Below are 20,998 nucleotides of genomic sequence, written 5' to 3'. Positions count from 1 at the left end.
AAATACTGTGGCTGGTTCATTGAAGCGAAAAGTTCCATATTTACATCTTCCAAATAAACAGCAAATATTTCCAAGTCAATCAATACTCTGAGACGATAACATAATATTGGAGAAAATCTGTGAGAAAACTGATTGGGTAAGCAAGGCTCTATGTGCTACACCGTCATAAAAATGTATTTGAGTAAATAACCTTTCTATTAAACATTTTAAGATGAAAAGTTACATAATATAATAACATAGTCTATTACATAATCGTATAATAACAGAAGAGGAGTTCCACTACACAGACCTTGTAATAATATGACTCCTTGCGGAAATTTGTATGAGTATGTAAAAATGTATATTTATGTATGAATAAGACATGATAGTGTTCAGAGAAGTATATCCGCAAAAAGTGTGCATAATGGTTGATTCAATTTCTTGAACAAACATAAAGTGAGATTCACTTGAAACTATCAGCATCGTTTGAATTGAAAACGTTTCTTGTGAACTTGTCGTTCTATACTTATGTTAATATTTTGTAGGAATTTGGAGTGAAAGAATTGGAATTGATTTGATATTAATTTACGTACATACTTATGCGCCACGAACACGCTTTTTTCATCAGCTGATGATATGCTTATTATATCTGTTTCTTACTGTTTCTGTACAAATACAGATAGAATAAGCATAGCATTTAAGCTGATGAAAAGTGAAATGCGTTTATTCGTGGCGCATAAATCTGTACGCACCTTTTTATGAGGAACGCTGAATCTTTTAAGTGAATCTGTGTATAGTTGACTAAAAAAATGATCAATGAAATTTGCAGAAGAGAACTCTATTATGTGAATGTTATGGATCAAATATTTTGAGTGGGAATTTGACATATAGATACAGGATACAGAATAGAACTAATTATGGAGGTTAAATAATAACATTTGAGTTTCTTTGCCAATGAAGATGATAATTCTGCGCTTCTTACTGAGCTAAATGTAAAATATTTACTATTTCATCATGAGTTGAATACTTTTCTTTCCCCTAATCAGTGTGGTAATTCCAATATCAAAAGTGTACACCTTGTAAAAAACTACATTTTCTCTTATTATAATTATTTCATAAACTCATTATCGTATTTTAAATTTCTTGAATAAAGGTAATCCAATCTCTAATCGGAAATGAGCCGAATGTGATCATGTCTTTCCTTTTAAACTTAAGTACTCCAACAATAAAACAAGTGTTTCGAAAATAGGTTCTCTATTGTAGACTCTGCATTTTATGAATTTCCAATAACTATTCCGATAACATTATAATTTCTGTTTATTTATGTTGATTTTCATAAAAATGATACTTTGGTATTTCATAAAAGTGTACCTGCAGTCGTAATTTTCTTGAGTACTGAAGACATTGAAACAATAGTACTGGTAGTTCTATTGCAGAAAAAGTTGGATTGGCTATAAAAATACCGTTTCAATGTTTTGTATCTTGAAAGTCTCTCATACCTGGTGAGCTGGTTCCCTTTCCAATAAACAGTTCAAATGAAATTTATCATCGGGTCGAATCATTGAAGAAAGGAATTTATGATGGAAATAGGAGAGAGGAGAGAGTTTCTTGAAAGTACAGCTCACTAAAGTTTGTTATTTAGCGGTTCGGGAACAGACAGCTGCAACGCTACGAGCGACCATCCTGTTACCTGATGATACTGCACAACTGGGCGAATATTTCAAATAATATTAAAAACAGGATCTCTTCACCACTCTGGTGTTATCAATTTTCTGCTACTATGAAGATGATTTTTCAATATATTTGATTTTATATGATTTTTAGAATATAATAGGATACAATAGAATACGTTTTATTGTAAATTATAATTTCAATAATTTTTCCACTAAGAAATAGTAATTGTTTCCACTAACAATTAGTAATCACACAAATAGTAAAATGCATAACGAGGGCAAAGAAATTATAAGAAACGTTTCTAGTATAATGTTTAAGCAGTAATAAAATTAGTAAAAAGACTGACGATTTATAGCAAACGAACGCAACATTATAGTACATACTATTTCTAAATAAAGATAAATGTGAATTCAAGCATAGCACCATAGGCAAGAATCAAATCTGATATCCAGAGAATTTTCATAGCTGATACCTGATAGTGAAGGAGTGTATAAACTCTTTAAGAGATTTAATCTGGAGTATTTCGAGTGTAATTATTATGATACTAATACGGAACCCAGAAAAGGTGAATTAAATCAAAGTGAATTGCGAAAAATATATTCTATTTTGGAAATTTCAAAACAAATATGAAACAAGTACAACATATTTGACATTATATATCATCAGTAACAAATAGTAAATTCATACAGAAGAAAGAGATAAAATATGAAATTGAAATGTTATCCTTACATCCATCATCGATTGATGAGGCAATTACATTGATTCAGACGCCTTCTCCAGTAGGTCTAACAGTCACGTCCGCTATCTGAAAAATTATTGGGAGAAAAATATTTAATATTAGTTAACATACCTCTCATGAACTTTCATCAAAATCAAAAAAAAAAATCAAGGACTACTAGGATCATACTCTTTATTTATTTACATTGGTAAGCATACATAACTAAGTTTAGTTATTTAATATTCTAAAATATTGATTATAAAAAGTTTTCTTAAAAGTAAGAACTATATTATTTGCTTTAGATTAAATTTAAAGCACAGTATTTGTAGATCCAAAGTCTACTTGGAGATTGAAAGTTTCTAAAGGGAAACCAATATGAACATTTCAGCAGTACATTACTCGATAATGATTAATTACTTACTATTTTAATTTACAAACATGATTGACTACTTAATTTCAAAGTAATTATTACTTTGATAACATGCTATATTCAATAATTATTCAGTGTGATAAGGGCAAAAATCAAAATTTTAGTAATTGGATAACTATATATTTTCAAACTAGATGATGTGGAATGCTGACCGAATTAAGGTAGGGTCTCAGTTCCTCTCGATTTCAGTTCATCTACGCATCACGACATAGCCTGAAAGGTTCTGCTTGATTACGATTCAAAGGTAGAGGGGAATTGGTTGGGAGTTTGGTTTTGCTTTTAATGGCAATATGCCGTTATTATTCGAAATATATTATAAATATGATTCGGGATCAAAGAGAATTTAAAAAAATATGCTCTATCACTCAAGTAGGAAGTATTGTGTGGATTATTTTCCAATCAGTTATTTCCTTCAATGCGAATTATAACTTTCGTAGGATACACAGTGCAAATATATTCTGTTATCGATCCATCTCTAAGGTGGGTGAATGTTCCAGACTGGTCCGGTACATGTTGTTGGCTAAAGGTACAGGTTCAACTCAACACAAATCCCTGCACAATGGCAAATAGCCAAGTAATTAGATAAAAACACTGCTAAGCTTAGTATTTCAACCAAAACAATAAGAGAAAATAGTTGTTTTCCAAGCCCCATTATTCAAATAACACCCATTTCGCAAATGATTAATATCATGACAAACAACTAACTGAAGAGCTGAACTTTTAATTTTTTCATACTTATCACCGCTGTAGTATAGGAGGGGGATATTCAAGTGCACTTAATTCAATACCTACTATTACTTAAGTAATAGTAGGTATTGCTTAAATACGTATTATAAATATTGAAAATTTGAAACTAGCTTTGAATCATCGTCATAACAAATTATTCAAACTGGTAACAAATGAAAAAATCGTTTCAATTTTCAATTGTATAGTAGAGAGTACTGTACACTTTGAAAAATACAAAATCAACATTATTATTATCACGCTCATCAATTATCAAGAGATAAAAACTACTACTCCAATTTAAAACTGACAAATTTGAAATGTAATTAAGAAATGTAATCTTTTTTCATTCTATTTATTTAGCGTATGGCTTCCAAGACATCAATCAGTAATCATTTCCATCTTCACTTCTTCAGGATCATAATATTATGGGAATGATCCTTTGTCTCAAGATATAAAAATAAACATAAAAAACAAACAAAAAGTAAAAAAAACTGGTGACTAAAACAATTTATTCAAATATATACAGGTTGGGTGAAAAGTCCGAGAACGGCTTAATATCTCGTACACAAAGGTAATTTGATGGTGGGGATCCCACTAAAATTGATAATACTACTTTACTATGACTTCAAAAATCTGGTCCGCCATATTGATTGCAACTTTGTTATTGTTTAATTGGGAAGGTGGTCATGCGATACATGATTTTGATACGGAATTTCAAGAAAAAATGAATGGCGAAAACCGCATATCGATATCTCAAACCGTTTTGAAGATATTATCATTATTAATCAATACTATTCAAAGCAGAAAGAGAAGAAAAAAGTATGAGAACGGCTTAGTATCTCATGGAAAATGTGATTTCAAGGTGGGTGTGATTGAGGATCTTACTCAAATTAAAAATACTACTTTAATTTGACTTTGAAAATTGGATCCGCCATCTTCTGCTATTTAAAAAAAAAACTTTTCTATGACTTCAGAAATCTGGTCCGCCATCTTGGATCTGCTATTTTGAATGCAACCTATTTTTTTTAATAGGAAGGTGGTCATGTGATACATGATTTCGATACGGAATTTAAAGACAAAATGAATGACGAAAACCGCACATCGATATCTCAAACCGTTTCGATGATATTCACATTATGAATCAATACCATGCAAATCAGAAATTAAAATAATAAATAAGTGGTATTGATTAATAATGCGAATATAAGTAGTTTTCAATATAAGTAGGATCCCCAATCACACCCACCTTGAAATCACATTTTTTCATGAGATACAAAGCCGTTCTCATACTTTTTCTTCCCTTTCTGCTTTGAATAGTATTGATTAATAATGAGAATATCTTCGAAACGGTTTGAGATATTCATTTCATTCATTTTGTCTTTAAATTCCGTATCGAAATCATGTATCACATGACCACCTTCCTATTAAAAAAATAGGTTGCATTCAAAATAGCAGATCCAAGATGGCGGACCAGATTTCTGAAGTCATATAAAAGTAGTATTTTCAATTTTAGTAGGATCCCCAATCACACCCACCATCAAATTACCTTTGTTTATGAGATATTAAGCCGTTCTCGGACTTTTCACCCACCCTGTATATCCAGTCCATTCAGATAGGCTATTGAATCTGGAGTTGCCATCAAGAAATCTTCTTCTGTTCCTCCTCTAAAGGCCGTGATTGGGCACTCTTTCACTATGTGGTCAATCGTTTGCATTTCCCCACACTCACAGGAAGTTGATGGTACTTTGCCCCATTTATGGGGTCCGCACATTGTTTGGTTCTAATTCTGAGTCGACCATGCTTTCAGTGGTAAGCCAAAACTTGGTGGTTTATGAGAGAACCATGGGATTTGATCTCGCTACTTCAAAATCCACTCTTGCTGCCATGCACTATGCAAACTGAAGTTTTGTTCTGTGGCAGTGTCAATTGCAGGTTTGTTGGTGGCTTTCTTGATCGCAAGCGGGTTTTATTTGCATTTTCAATATCCTCATGTACTCAGGTCCAGGTTATTTGCAATTTTATCAAATTCTCTAATAAGAACATTCTTACGACGCAGGTTTGGTGGTGGTATGTGGTTTAGGACTGGAAGCCATTCAGTAGGTTTTGATCTGATGAATCCGCTAATAATTCTCATTGTATTATTGAGTGGTGCTTCTACTCTATGAGTGTGAGGACTGTTTAGCCATACAGATGCACAATATTCAGCAGCAGAAAACACAAGGCTCAGCTTAATTTGATTAATTGAACGGGATGGATGATAATTAAATTGACTCAATTGCAGTAACGATTTGATTTGAGGATATATCAAAATTAAATTCCAATAGAAGATACAAACTAATTACCTGAACACCAGGTGGAACAGAGAGCGCGAATACAACCGCATCAGCTATATCCTTGGGCTGCAAAACTGCTTTTCCTACTTGATCTTCGAACATTTCACCCCATCCGCCGCTAGTGAATATTTCCGTCTGGACCAGTCCAGGACATAGATTCTGCAAAATTATTCCCGAACATTATAAGAATGAACACTTTCTATAGAATTCTTGGATTATATTTGATTTTCAAAATTCAAGTAGATGCCTCGTGATTAGTTCTGATCTCTGGCCCCTCAAACGCTGTAAATAAGGAGATAGTTGGAACCAACTCTCTTACTCACACATACCATTTCTTCTCTCTCACTTTGAAAACAGTCCAGAAATAAAGATAGAAAATAATATAAACATCGGTATTCGAGGCGAGAATATTAAACTGCAAAGTTCCTTACCTCTCGCATGAAAAATTCAGTGATGCAATGGCCGCATGTAGACCAGAGGTTGCAACTATTCACGATGCCTCTACCACATGGAATTTCACGTTTTTCACCTATTTGAACGGTCTGTCCATGACGCAGTACCAACAGTAGTGAGAAAAAAGATTTATATCATTCTGTTCCAATTAGCTTGGCAATGCAGAGAAACATTTTTCTGTAGGTTAACTCTATTGTACAAAAGATTTGATGAACAATTGCTCATACACCAACGTTGAAAAACGTCTGAAATGAACAAATAAATTGAGTCAAAGAAGCGTGTAATTACAACTTTATCATTCTCTAATTTGCAAATGAATACTATTGCATGCTTCTAGCAAGTCCCAGATGAAACTGCGATACTCACTGTAACTCTAATTTTGGAGTTGGCTGCCGCCAGCTCTAAGCGAAGGCCTTCAGTTATCGCTTTGGCAGCGAATTTCGTTGCAGAATAGACCATGTTGCCCATCCTCGGAGTCAGCCGTAAACCTGAAATGCTGCACATCAAAACATACCAGTGAGATTACTTCCATCAAAGGCATTCCTTCTCATAATAGATGAATCCTAGAGGACTCATGATGTTCATGGAACATACAATGTTTGTGAAATTGACAAAACATTTTGAAGAAATTTCATGCAAACGTAAACAAAGCCATTGTATGCTTATCTGACACTCGAATGATGGACGGCAAACATAGAAAGACGACGAAAAGCAACATAAATCCAAGTAATAATTCGTGATATAATCGAACAAGATTAATGGATTTCGGAGTTTAACTGTATGTATCACAGTTATTTCATAAGAAAAGCGAACTAGAACTTTGAAAATACAGTATCGAATCAAATTTGTAAAACACTCGAATAGAAACGAATATAAAGCATTTTTCAGGGTAGAACCTTATAGAGGAAGAAGCTTTTTTTTATTGCGGATGATGCCCACATAAGCATTTTGCTTGTGCGTGATTAATGGAATGTGCAAGTGTGATTTGATGAGATGATCAAACGACCATGCCACCGGCGGGATTCGAACTCACGAACAAGGCGGTGTCAAACGCTCCAGAGACCAGCAGATCAACCCCGCCGACAAGCTCACTTGGTATAAGTAGAAAAAGGAAGTTCAAATTTGAAATATGAAAAGTGAATAAGAGGAGTAGTTCGATGGAATAGTGCACATAACAAAGAATGTTAAGAATTGAGACGCTCTGTGTAGAGCAATAAATATGAAGCGAGATAATAATGTGGTGTTAAAAATAATGAGGTTAGATAAATTTTATTGGAGTGTTATATTGTGAACTGCATCTTAAATGCAGCAATTTTAAGTGACTCTGAATATGCTGAATGATGTTTAAAAGTATGTGATATGTTGATTTAGGATCACATTAAATGTAGGCTACCTGTTTATATTTATTATATGACCATCATCAAGACCTCTGGATTTGAGCGAGTTTAGAGTTTCCCTAGTGCACGAGCATAAAGACAATACGTTCAATTGGAACATCTTATTCCAATTCTCCATCTCACCATCTGCAAATTATTTTAGAATATCAATTATAAGAAAAAATCGAGAATTTTGAATGAAAAATGGTATTTCTCATAAATAAGCGGACAGAGCCCCGTACATAAGTTTGGTGAATTCAGCCATATCTGGGGAAAATAGACCTGTACAAGATTATAAAATATAACATGAATTATATCATAAACGTAAATTAGATCGCTAAGAGAATGTGAGGATATGAAGAGAATAATTATTTCCAGTAGAGCAATTACTTAGTAGTCTGAGGTAGAATTTGAATTGGAATTATTGGATGATATCCCAAAACGATCAACTAATGAATTAGAATTTGAATTTCAATCATAAAATATTATACTTCTACAAAGAAAAATACTAGTCATTATATGGAGTATTTGTGTTACACACCATCATTCTATTTTCAAGTTCAATCAATATTTGATATTGCTAGAGAAATATGCTATTTATTTTTCAATTTAATTTAGGCTACTTGAAACATTAGAAGAATGGAAGATTGAAACATGAGTTCTGTTCAATTGATCAAATTAAATATTTCAAAAAAGCTCAATACGTTTTAGATACTTTAGCCAGACTAGTTATGTAAATGAAAAGCTGCTGGAGACACATTGAAAACTTGTTTTGATTGTTTACCACAATAAGAAACCATTGACACTTGGAATGAATAGTTCCAAGGTTCCATTCCTCAAGATCTTAACACGTTTATCGTGATGCTCAGCCTCTCAAAGTTTATTCATTTATCAAGATGGGAATGAGCGAAACATTCACATAAAATCAATATCATCAAAAGACTGTTGCAATGTATTGGAATCCGAGACAAGTTGAAATATGAATGGACATTTTTAAACAATGATATGAACATAATAAAAATGAACAGTAAAATAAAGTAACCCTGAATTCATACATTTTGAAAATAAACAATGGACAAATTCAAATCAATTCAAAAAGTGCTTTATTCCTCATAAATTACCAGTTCATTTAGCTATTTAGTTCGGACTTTTTTTCTAATTGTATCAATTATTCTCCGAAAATAAACTTATAGGCTTGCTCAAATTCAATAATAGAATGTCTCCTGATTTTTATAAAAAGTATAAATATTACTTTTTTATATAGATTAACTATCAATTTCGATCTAACCATAGTGAGATTGAAACTTAAGATTTATATTGACATGTTTGTTCTTTCATGAATATAAAAATGAAAGTGAAGCGTAAATAGAATACGATAAGTACATTGAGTGCCAAAGTTTGAATCTCCCTTTTTTATATAATAGCCTTATCTACTTTTACAGTAAATTTATCTTGAGTCATGGTCGACTGCAAAAATAAATTTAAAATTAAGTACCAAAATGTGAAAATAGACTAAGACAACATTTTTATATATGTCAGAAAGCAAGACCGTCAAGGATTTCATCCAGGGTGTGAATACCAGACATGAAGAGGTTTAGTGAAGTACTCGAAAAAAGGTACAGAACCTATAAATGGATATTATTCGTTCTGAATCTTGTACATACTTTACACATTGAAAGATAAGTGGGCACAATAAATGGATCTTCGTTGTTGTAGTGAATAATAAACATGAGAATTTGCTCTCTTAGCGGATCTAGAACAATAATAGTCTTTATAGTACAGGGAGAGTTATAATGGTCGATTGTGTAGAACTGTCATTCACAGACAGATATATTTTTACTAGTTTCGGATCGGTACATAGCTAGCATACACCAATGATATTAGGCTATTCAATCTCTTGTCCAACACATTACCGTACACCTTCCGGTATTGAACTTTTCATTTCAGCGGTCAAGAAAAACGCCTACTCTTATACATAGCAGAGTAAATATCATTATATGAGTCAGTTGATTATGATATAGTTGGGTCTAATTTATTTTCTAATAGCAAGAAGAGACGATTATGTAACCTACCGTAGGGTATCTACATTTAAATTTGTTCCACTATTAGTTAAATTCATAAAACAAGGTGTTGTAATTAGACTACTTTAAAATTATGCATTATTTTAGAACATAGAATTTTTGTAAAACAAAATTTATTTGTAATAATGAAGTGTTTGTTTTATTTCAGGTAAATTCACGTTTTCAGAGTTAGACCACGGTAATAGGAATCAGTAAGTACAGTACCTACAAAACAAACTATAATAAATAAAATAAACTGAACAACTTATTCGAAAACTTTACTAATCCGTCCATATAGTACAGGCGGCATCACTGGAAAGTAAAAAGGCTGGATTAACAGATAAACTCGTTTATTTACAAATAAAGAACTGTATTTTCGCTCTAATGGTGATACATCGTCGACAAGACCCGAACTGTCAGAATAATGCACCGAAAATATAAAAAACCAATGAAATTTATTTGATAGCATGGATAGACTTGACTATGAGATCACACCGAGCTGAATCATATTGACTCGACAGCATAGGCGGATTAAACTATAAGCCATATTATCGAGCGATGGACTATAGTGAGGTCCACGTTATAATGGCAGTGGATAAAGATAGAAGAATAGCGATGCCGATTCTCTCCATTGATTAATTATATTTCTACACTGTCAAAAACTTAATTGGCATTGTTGTGGACCAAGAAAAGGATAGTACCACCGGATTTGTCGAATGATAGACAAGGATAGCAAAACCAAAGTTGACGACAATTTATTAAAATGCAAAAGTTTCTTCTATCGGCGATCATATTGATGAGTTAAATACCCTCATACTAACCTGTAATCATTGTTTTAATGGTGATGCCTGCATTGTTGATAAGGATGTCTACTCCGCCAAGGTTTTGTTTAATCCATTTGAATGCTTCAATTACTTCTTCCTCTTTGGTTATATCTGCCTTCACAGCGTATATTTTGCCCTTTTCTCCCTTTAATTGGTCAGCAATCTCCTATAAAATCCATAATCAAACCATTCTGGTGGATAAAATTTTTAATTTATTTAATCAAAACACAAAAACAATACATTTTTGTGACAATTAGAAAGAGAACAATAATTATTATTCTAAATATTTGTATCAACTATCTGTAAAATACGGCTGGTGGTGAAGAACTACTGGCATAAGTGAAACAGTTGTACGCCAGTAGGAGTTAAAAGTGCTTGTTTGGTTGCCATTGTCCTAAGTAGGTACTAATTATTTATCCTTCTTACTCAGCATTAGGTATATTACAAAGATGGGCTAGTAGAAAGAGTAGTATCAAAAGGATTGAAATCAAATTATTCTCTTTTGGAGAATTTTATTTCAATTTTCAAAAAAAAGTAAATAGGCTACATCATAGGCATAACTTAACTTATGTACGGCAATTGATTAAGAAATAGGTAGGCTAGTTGAAAAAGGGAAGCGGGTTCTAAGTTTTTTCCTAAATAATATTTAAACAAATGGAAAGTGCATCAATAGACCTATTTCATTTCGAACTTGGACAAAGAGAATTAGTTGGTTTATGGTACTTTTAGACTAGGATAGAAAATTGAAATTAGATTAATTAGGTCTAGGATAGGAAATCTATGTGCAAGTGCAAGCGTGGTCAGGCATGATCAAGCAAACAGAAAAGGAACAAATAATCTAGAAAGAGCAATAGAAAGACTCACACTGCGTTTAGTGTGAGCAGCTACCGACAAGTAACAACATGTTTCAATGGCTCTTTCTATATTTTGTTTTCTTGTTCATACATAATCTGACGTGCAATTCAACATACACGCATCCATTTAGGCCTAGGTAATCATAATAATATTTTATATTTCATAATCATAATTATGATACCTTCAAGGTATCCAACTTAGTTGTTGAATACCTTATTTATTTTAGAGGAGTAGGCTAAAGTTAACTTATGTTGCAAAGTTTTCATTATCATAAGCTAGAGAAATGAACTTTTATAGATATATTTACCTGAACTTTTTCTTTTCTCCTTGCAACCCCAACAACAGTAACTCCAGTTTTCGCTAATTCTTTTACTATACCAGCGCCAATCCCAGAGCTGGCCCCAGTTACAACAGCTACTCTGCCAATCCAACGATCCATTCTTATATAATTATAGTATTGCAACTTTAGGACTAATTACTGAATAATTTTATTACTACACAAAATTTGACAATAAGTTATTATCAGTAAAAGATAACCTTTCAAGTAGCAACCAACAGCTCCAACTCCAACACCAAAGCAAACGCAGACTAAAACTTTGTTTTGTCAAAACAGGTGATAAAACACTACCAACAAAACAAAACCAAATTTCTTCTAATTCTCAAGTGGTTCTAAATTCTGAAAATATAAAGCCAGGAAATACGACAATGAACGTCATAAATGAGCGATAGATAAATTCTTATCACGTTTTCAACAATATTTACGATCACTTGCGAACAGTTTCAACATGAGTCTGAAACTTCTGCCTTCTGCGCATGTTTTTGAAATAAAGAGGGAAACTCAAAATTACGCACTAGTACCAAATCATTTCATGTTTATACTGTCAATGTCAATTAATATGAATGAGTGATCAATATAAAACTTATTCAATCCATACATTCCAGCATAAAAATAATACTTCATTTTTATTTATATTAGTAATGTTCAATTATTAGTAGATTCTCTTTCATGTACAAGCTATTGTATCTATCAGGCTGGCCACTAACGTTTGAACATGCATGTTAATCAAGCACACACACACACATGTTCATAATGCATTTTTTGTCATCAGCTAGAGGTTTCCAACATAGAAGAAAAAATCAATAACAATAAATAAATCACTGGAAAATTAAAAATTATAATGATAGAAGAATGTAAAAGAATGATTAAACCTCAAATAGAGCAGCGTAGAAAAATGAGCATAAAAAAATCAGAGATACAAAAACCTAACCTCGAAATCTTTTTCTCTAAGCCTTTCGCTGCGATGACGCAAAAATTATTCAATTAGTTCTTATATAATGAATCAATTTCAGTACTTCTCTCTGAAGTATGGTACCAGACAGTATCTCATTGTAAAGTAGCTCATTATTCTCTCATGCTAGTTACTTTCACGCTATTCTAATATTCAAAACACCTCCACACACAAAGAATCGTATATGTGGGAAAAAATATTCACATTTTGCATTCCCGTATATTTCCCTTGTTCATGTGTATATAATAATATTGCTGTCTATAGTGAGGTCCACGTTATAATGGCAGTGTAGGAAGATATAGTGAGGTCCACATTACAATGGCAGTGTACGATTGACAATACTGTTGCTGTACTTTTCTATCATACAACAAAACAGATAGCACTATCTCTCTCTCGCTTTGCAATGTTGTCTATTTGCCAGAATATTTTATATTTACTTTTGACAGTGACTGTACAAAACTCAACATACCATTATTCTCAGCCGCCATTTTTTTCTTCATTCTATCAAAATACTTGAGTACACAAGTCGTATAATTGATTTAAAATGTATTTTTGAAACAAAGAAATAATTTTTGAAATTACCTTATGAGAAACACAAATTAAAATACCTGAAATGACATTTTAAAAGTTGATAACTAACCATCCTAGACTTCATCCATGCTTAAGTTAACCTACCCATATAGGTTAGACCTACTCGTACCGGTATAAATAATATTGAAAAGTCATTTCAGAATTAATCCATTGAAACTACTTATTTTTGAATAGGATTTCTATTTTTCCATTATTTTTAAAGGGAATTGGAATAGAATACCTACCAAATAACTCAATTTCTGTTGTTTTGAAATTCATATTGTTGTATCACAGCTTTTTAAATTAGCCGCCATTTCAGGTTTTGTATAAAAATAAAAATCTGATCTCAGTCATAAAAGCAAATTTTTGAATCAAATTATGAAAAAATATATTCTCTTGATATATTTGACATTAGATTGATTATTTTATCAAGGAAATAATTATTTTTAGATTGAATTTAATGGGATGAATTGAGTAACAGCTGTGTACAGTCAGTGGCAAAATGGAGAGACTTGGCAACGTTTTTCTCCTATCTTTCTTCACTGCAATTATAACGTGGACCTCACTATAGGAGAAAGGGGTTGCCAGATCTCAGCCTTGCCACCCAAACAGCTGATACTGGTATATATGATGAATGTAACTGTTCATTATAGTTAAAAATAGTTAACTATATTTTATTTATCAAGAAAATATATTTTTTAAATATGTAATAATATATTTTCATGATTGAGATAAAAATTATTGTCAATTAGTTGAATTTTTACATTGTTGATAAACGATGTGGCAACATCGCAATGCGTGAAAGAGATAGCGCCAACTGCTTTGTTGAACAATAGACAAGGATAGCAAAACCATTGCAAATAACATACTGTCATTATAACGTGGACCTCACTATACATAGTATATTACACTAAAATAATAATTTATTTGCATGATATCCAATTTTAATCATAAAGCTGCATGAAAAATATTTTGAATTCAATCACATTGTTTGAATTATTGACCGAACATACTTTTATTAAGAAATTTGATTCAAAAGAGGAATAACTATTATTGATATAATTAAATATAAACAAGCAGTACAAGGGAATGTGAAATCTCAGAAAAATTATGCATATTGAGCATGGAGAATGTAATAAAATAGAAATTACTCATATCATTCTGATAGGTTTAGTTTCAACCTAATCCATAGAAGGTGTCGAGTTCATCACAGATGTAACTATTATTTTAATAATTTTAACTATTTCTTGCATATTTTCTCGATTTTTCTCATTATGTAGCCTTTCCATTGACATTACGATTTTCATCTCATCTTCAGCCACTGAACGAAGAGTCAGGTCATTCATCTGAAAAGCAAAGAAAACTGTTTCATACATAGTAGTCTTCGCTCCTTCTCCTTGAAAAAGTTAATTGTTTACCTCGTGTTTTGTATTCGTTGATACGACACTTTGTCCAAGGGTAGATCCAATCGGGAAGCAAACTGACGCATCAATTCAGCAGCAATTTGGAGCGACAGGCAAAAATCTTCTATCTAGCCCACTATCGTTCATGTTTAACCAAGTGTTTGTGCAACTGAGCCTAATATCAACTCATTCTCAATAGTGAATTGTAAATGTTGAATATTTTTCAAAAATGATTATACAATAATTGCTTCTATCATTTTATTGAATAATAGTTTTATTTCTACGCTTCTTCATCCTTGAAAAGATTAAAGTTATTCCTGGAACAATTATTTTTCAACTCTCATAATGATTTGACTGACAATTATGGTATGATGTGAACTATTTTTTTGAAAGACATTTTCACTTCCAAAAACACAAGACACTGTCATGAAACTACATCGAGATAGTCAACTCAATTATTCAAATCAAGAGTGCAACACATAGGCTCCATTTCTGTACAATTTCTCCAAATGGAGTATGCCTCATTCCTAATGAGACAGTGTGATTAACTTTGTTGAAGTTCTGGACACTGTGTTACTTGTAAATATTTGAAAAAAAACTTACTCTTGTTGGAGTATTGAGGAGTATTCAGTTTTAGGAGTATTGGAGTATTCAATTTCAACAGTGTGATTACTTTTTCAAACTAATTAGAATTGCAATAAAACAAAAACAGATTACCTGACAATGAGCTGGCACCTCAAGACAGAAAATGACTGCTCTTGTTACATCAGATGGTTGTAAGAACTTCATATCTGGAGGTAGTATCGAAGTCATATAGGAAAGTTCTAAAATTTTTGTGGCGATAATAAAGCCTGGAAAAATAGTCTAAAATGTTATAGAGAGATAATTATGACAGGTTCTATCTGAACATAGATTGAAATTACATAAGAAATGATCATAGATTGACATGTTTCAAGGCAATTCACAAGTTTTGATTGACTACTGTAACTCAGAAATAGCATATTATTCTCTCCAAATATGACAATCTAGTACTAAACAGTGAATTGGATTTTTTGTTGTATGATACCCACACAATCATCGGATTGTGCACAGGCTGTGCATTAACGTACACATAATGTGATGAACTTTAATAACCATGGGCTTGACTGGATTATTTTAACTCACAAAGGTACTAACATTAGATAATCATAAGTTGATATTGAGGAAAATGATTCACTGGATTTATAAACTTGCAGTGAATATGGAAATGAATTCGATCAAGTATGAAAAATCAATCCATTCAATACATCAAAATTAAGTGATAAATTATCTCAAGTGACTAGAGTGATGAGCATTGGAAAATTATAGAACAGAGAGCTATTTATAGGATGCTTCATACAAAATATTGTGTGCAGCTAATCATTTTTCCAATTTAGTTCCAACTCCACCTACTGTTACTCTAATTAATGAGTTTGATAGAGCCAACTCCCTCCTAAAGACCTTCAGAAATAGTCATGACAGCCCTTTTGGACGCAGCGTACATGGCACACCCAGGTAAGGGAGTACTGTGTTGAAAAACTATGCTGCAATAGAATAACAATGACGTTTAGGCCTACTGCAAGCTACTTGTGACAAATCCAAGAAGAATGATTGAAAAATGAGTTGATGAATCTTCATTTTTTTCCATTTTAAAAATGAAGACTATGTAGAAAAACAGTTAAAATTGAACTATTAATAATTCATCAGCTATGAACAAGATATTAACTTTCTCTGTTCCTGCTTTCCTTAATAGTTATGGATCATCTTATCATTTATTATCAACTAGCAGGTAACCCGTGCTCCACAGAGGGTCTAGCCTAATTGAAAACTTGAGCAACTGAAGTCTTGAAAATAAGCCTATTTAACCATCCTCGATAAATAAGGAATCTATATGCAAAATTTGAAGTTAATCAGTTCAGTAGTTTAGACGTTATGATGCGTCATTCGTGAATTTCCTATCCCCTACTTGTATAAGCCGATTCTTTCCTTTATTATATTATAGAATTCTATTCATACTTGTTGAATTTTGAAGGATTTGATTATCAGTATTACCATTTATCACTATAATAAATTTTGCTTCTAGGAGTGTTCAAGTACTATAAATCTGTTACCAGATTTTACTACGTACGTTAAACTATAATACGTACGTGATCAGCGGTAATCTTCGTAATAACTAGGTTTCGAAAACGTAGTTTTGCGAAGTTTTTCTTACTGAATATCAGAGGGAACTGTCGCTTCTAACACCCTCTCCATCCAAATGAAGGTTATGGGCCTATGTAAAAACTGAGTAGGCTAAATAAACTAAAATGATAAGAGCGATGAATGATTCCAACTTTCCAACCAGAGAAAGGTGTATGGTCGTATCAGGAAGAGGTTTTTGATATTTTACCTACCAATGTTTATTATATGGCCGTCATTTATCCCATAATCCCCCATCGATTCTAGACTTCTAATGCATATGCCTACCGTATGTACTCAAAAATTGGAACAAGAGTCTACTAATTATTTATCAGACAATTTCTGATTTCATCTCATTGGGTGAAATGAGATGTAATCTTTTCAGGTGAAATGAGATGTTATCTCATCACTATAATGTTCAAGTTTAATCAAACAGAGTGGATGAAGACGAATTTGAGACTACATGGCTTAAAGAGGATGAAATTCACTACAATTATTTAACAATTACATGTTTTTTATTTCATTTCCGATTGAAAAATTGCTTGAGCTCCGGTGGGAAAATGAATTTCTTAAAATCTTTGGCTTCTTTGAACTCACCTTAATAATTTCAAAGCTATTTATTCTCAATTTAATCTAATGTACGTGAAAGGAAAAATCCTGGTCCACAATTTGTGACTAAATGCAATACTCTATTATCAAATATAATCCCATCTTGTGAAAAGCACACTGATTATTGTATAAAATTTACTTTATTGTATGATACCGCAAAATTGTTGTTGTATTATAATTAAGTTGACTCAACTAGAGAGCGAGACATCCCTCAACACGGGTTTAGCCTAAAGAGGGATGCACTGTGGTTTTTTCTGTTACATGCTTAATATTATTATCTATGTTCAATTATTATGCTTAAGGTATGTATTTGTATTACCAATTGTAATGTTCAACCATTATGTTTAATGTATGTATTTGTATTACCAATTATTGTAAAAATGCAGTGAAATAAACGAATTAAATTTTAAAGGCTTCCGAGGTGGGTGGCATTGAGAACAGAGAAAAGCACTTTTAATTAATAATTTTCCCTAAAACACCTGTTGGTGGTAGTAGTACTCAAATGGGCATCTAGCGCGAAAAAACATACATTGTGCACTATACAATAAATTGTGCTACCTTTGTACATTGTGTTACAGGACAATAATTATTAATATTATAGGACATCAAAAACGTTTGACTAAGGATACATCATTATGAAGATCTTAAAACGAGCTTTAACTTTTATACAAAACATACTTCTCGAAAAACGGAAGCATAAACTTTTATTAGACAATATAATAAAATTATGAGGTGGAAATTTCCCAATTTTCGGCTTTGTATGGGAATAACATCCTGAACAATAGATATACGATGAACTGTTGAGAAAAAAATCGTAGATCTATTCATCCTTATGAGGATAAGCTTAAAGTCAGATCAATATCTTTATTTGGACCGAGATATACTTGTTTTACGGAACTATAGTAGTTTCGAATTCCGGGAGGGTTTCAGATACCGTTGTTGTTTTTGAATTTTCACTTTGAAGATGAAACCATTGGTGTTCAAACATGTATGTCACAATAAATTGGTGATATTTCTGACAACATTCCAGTGTTTTCATCATTCCAGGCGGGTTCTTAAGGGGTGGGGGAAACAAGCGGTGGAACAATAATGAGGACTCTTCGGTTGCAGGCTATGTGCTGTAGGCTACATACTAACACCCTGCAAAAATTTAGCTTTCCCCTATTTGTTGTGCATCATTGTCTTCATTGACTGAGCTATTGGGAATGTCTCAATTAATTAATCACACGTCACAGTGAAAACTCTTCAACTTAAACCTTCAATCTATCTTCTCTTCTAGCCATTCCAACGACAGTCATTCCTTGTTTCGCTAGAGCTGCAGCTATGTATTCGCCAATTCCTGAGCTTGCTCCTGTCACAACTGCCACACGCTTATCCCACCTCTACATTATAGGCCACTCTTATGATTTGAAACAGAAATACGGTACACAATAAGTTATTCAATAAATTGAAATTGATCTGTATTCTATGTGATAGTGACTTTTGTCGTCATCCTAATGAGTAGCTGATATAAGACTCAGATATTTGAAATATATGCAACAGGATAGATTTTTAATTTGATATAGCTTGTTTATTTTGATATTGAATTAGGAATTATTAAAATCAATCATCAGGAGAAATGGTTGATGTTGCATCTATATACAAGACTTGCACATCAATGTGTTATATGCTCATTAATCTACTGCATTTTTCTTATCTCACCAGAATAAAAGTTGTTGGATGAAAAGAGATGCCCAAAAAGTGCTCCCCATAATGAACAGTTGTCGATAATAATTATTCCAAGTTTGTAGCCTAAGTGATATTTTCAATGTTATTTCAAAGAAAATAAATCTAAAGTAAATGAAGCTTGTGTGTATTCTGTTGTTATTGCTTGTTCAGTTTTTTACGGTACCGGTACTGTACTTCAGCTGTGGAGATATGAGCCGAGACTTCAAAATCTTCCAGAGCAAAAATATGTAATGAGTTTTGTAAGCGCTATCACCCGGAAATTAAGAGGAGGAGAGAATGATTCAAAGTGTATGGTTGGCGGAAGTTTTGAAGCAAAAACAGTCATTTGATAAGAAGAGCAGAAAAGCGCACGCAGAATTCTTATCTATTTTCTGGCGCTTTGTGGAGAATTTAATCTCGATTGTCACATAAAGTCATCTTTGCAAAACAAAGGAAGCGCATTAACGACTGCGAGCAATGTATAAAGTAAAGCATCTCTTTGATAATACAAGTTGAAAGTTTCCAACATGGTAATTTTACACTGGATGAGATATAAGAGAAAAACATTGTAGTTTTATTCTGCGGCATAGGATATACGTAATGATGCACTGCAAATTTTGCGAAGGAGACGATATAGACTATTTGTCTTCATCACAAGATATTGTGAAGACAACCATATTAGGTTTAATGATAAGTCTTCTTTATATAGAAAGCGTAACATGAAAAGTGAAAATTTCGTAAGACATAAGATAAGCAAAATACTAATATTTCTTAAGCTGGTTCTGATTGAAGCATGTGATGAGTAATGTTGTCCTCTGCCCCTTTTGAGAAAAGTGGAGAAGTGATAGAGGCAAAATTTATCAAACGTTGGCCTGATTATTGTATCCATCACAAATCAAATTCGATTATTGGAAGAGAGTGTGATAGTTGAAGATCATTATTGTTATTATTATATATTTATAAGATTATATAATATACGTATTGATCTAAAACCCTGTTTACGATGAAATAAAAGCTCTCAGGAAGAAACAAGTAATTTAGTTTCTTCAATGCAAACTAACCAATATGAATGATAAAGAACTCTAATCTGATCCTTTTTGCCCTTTACTAATTTTCCTCTGAAAGGAAACACATTTTTTAAGAAGTATACTAGGATGATGATCATAATAACTAGCCTACAAGCACCTATTGAAAACTTCCTGAGTCGTTCAGCAGAAACCAAGACATAGATTTCATCTGAAGATCAAAAAGATTGATTGAAGCAAATACAAAACGACTGAATATAGAAAACATAGAATTTCATCTTATTGAACTCACCCATGTCAAATGAAAATAAATATTGTTGAACTTCACTCAGAACGTACGTTTTAGGCTAGGGTACTAGATGTTCTTCTGTTCATCTTGAAGACGCCGGTGTGAGTAGTGTTTGCGAGAATCCGTCAGATTCATCTCTTTTTGTAGATAAAGTAGGAAGTGCCGGCTCCCGGATTAAGTGAAGCTACTTTCTCACTCCTTAATTGAAATTGGATTTCACGTAATTTATTGGTAACTTGACATTGAAAACAAAACATTGATAACTGCCAGATGATATGGAAGCGCATCCGTCAGGAAAGGAGATAGGTACCCGTGCTAACTTAACTCGGATTCAGTTCGGTACCGCATTGCTTATAAAATAGTAATTATACGGGCACTTGATAGATAATATCGACTGACTATAATAATAGATTCTAGATTCAAATATTATGCTTTGAGAATTCACTAGTCGGTAGGCTGGATGGCTTCGCTCTCGCCTCATC

The 20,998-nt window shown here is 32.6% G+C and overlaps 2 protein-coding genes across 3 annotated transcripts in view; one reads left to right on the top strand and one right to left on the bottom strand.

The window, feature by feature from the left end:
* The window catches only part of LOC111051707, a 514,958-nt gene that overhangs the window by 386,257 nt on the left and 107,703 nt on the right, over positions 1-20,998 (top strand). The window lies entirely within an intron of this gene.
* Positions 2,239-12,162, bottom strand: LOC111054597 (farnesol dehydrogenase). The gene is made up of 6 exons (XM_022341649.2): positions 11,736-12,162; positions 10,571-10,739; positions 7,707-7,836; positions 6,680-6,809; positions 5,870-6,019; positions 2,239-2,458 (listed from the first exon to the last, which is right to left on the bottom strand). Exons 1-6 carry the CDS (start codon positions 11,865-11,867, stop codon positions 2,417-2,419), a joined length of 753 nt encoding a protein of 250 aa, XP_022197341.1. The 5' UTR covers positions 11,868-12,162; the 3' UTR covers positions 2,239-2,416.

This window comes from Nilaparvata lugens, chromosome 1, assembly GCF_014356525.2.
Source record: "Nilaparvata lugens isolate BPH chromosome 1, ASM1435652v1, whole genome shotgun sequence".
Lineage (NCBI taxonomy): Eukaryota > Metazoa > Arthropoda > Insecta > Hemiptera > Delphacidae > Nilaparvata > Nilaparvata lugens.
The sequence above is the reverse complement of the archived record's forward strand: the minus strand, read 5'-3'. Positions and strand labels throughout refer to the sequence as shown.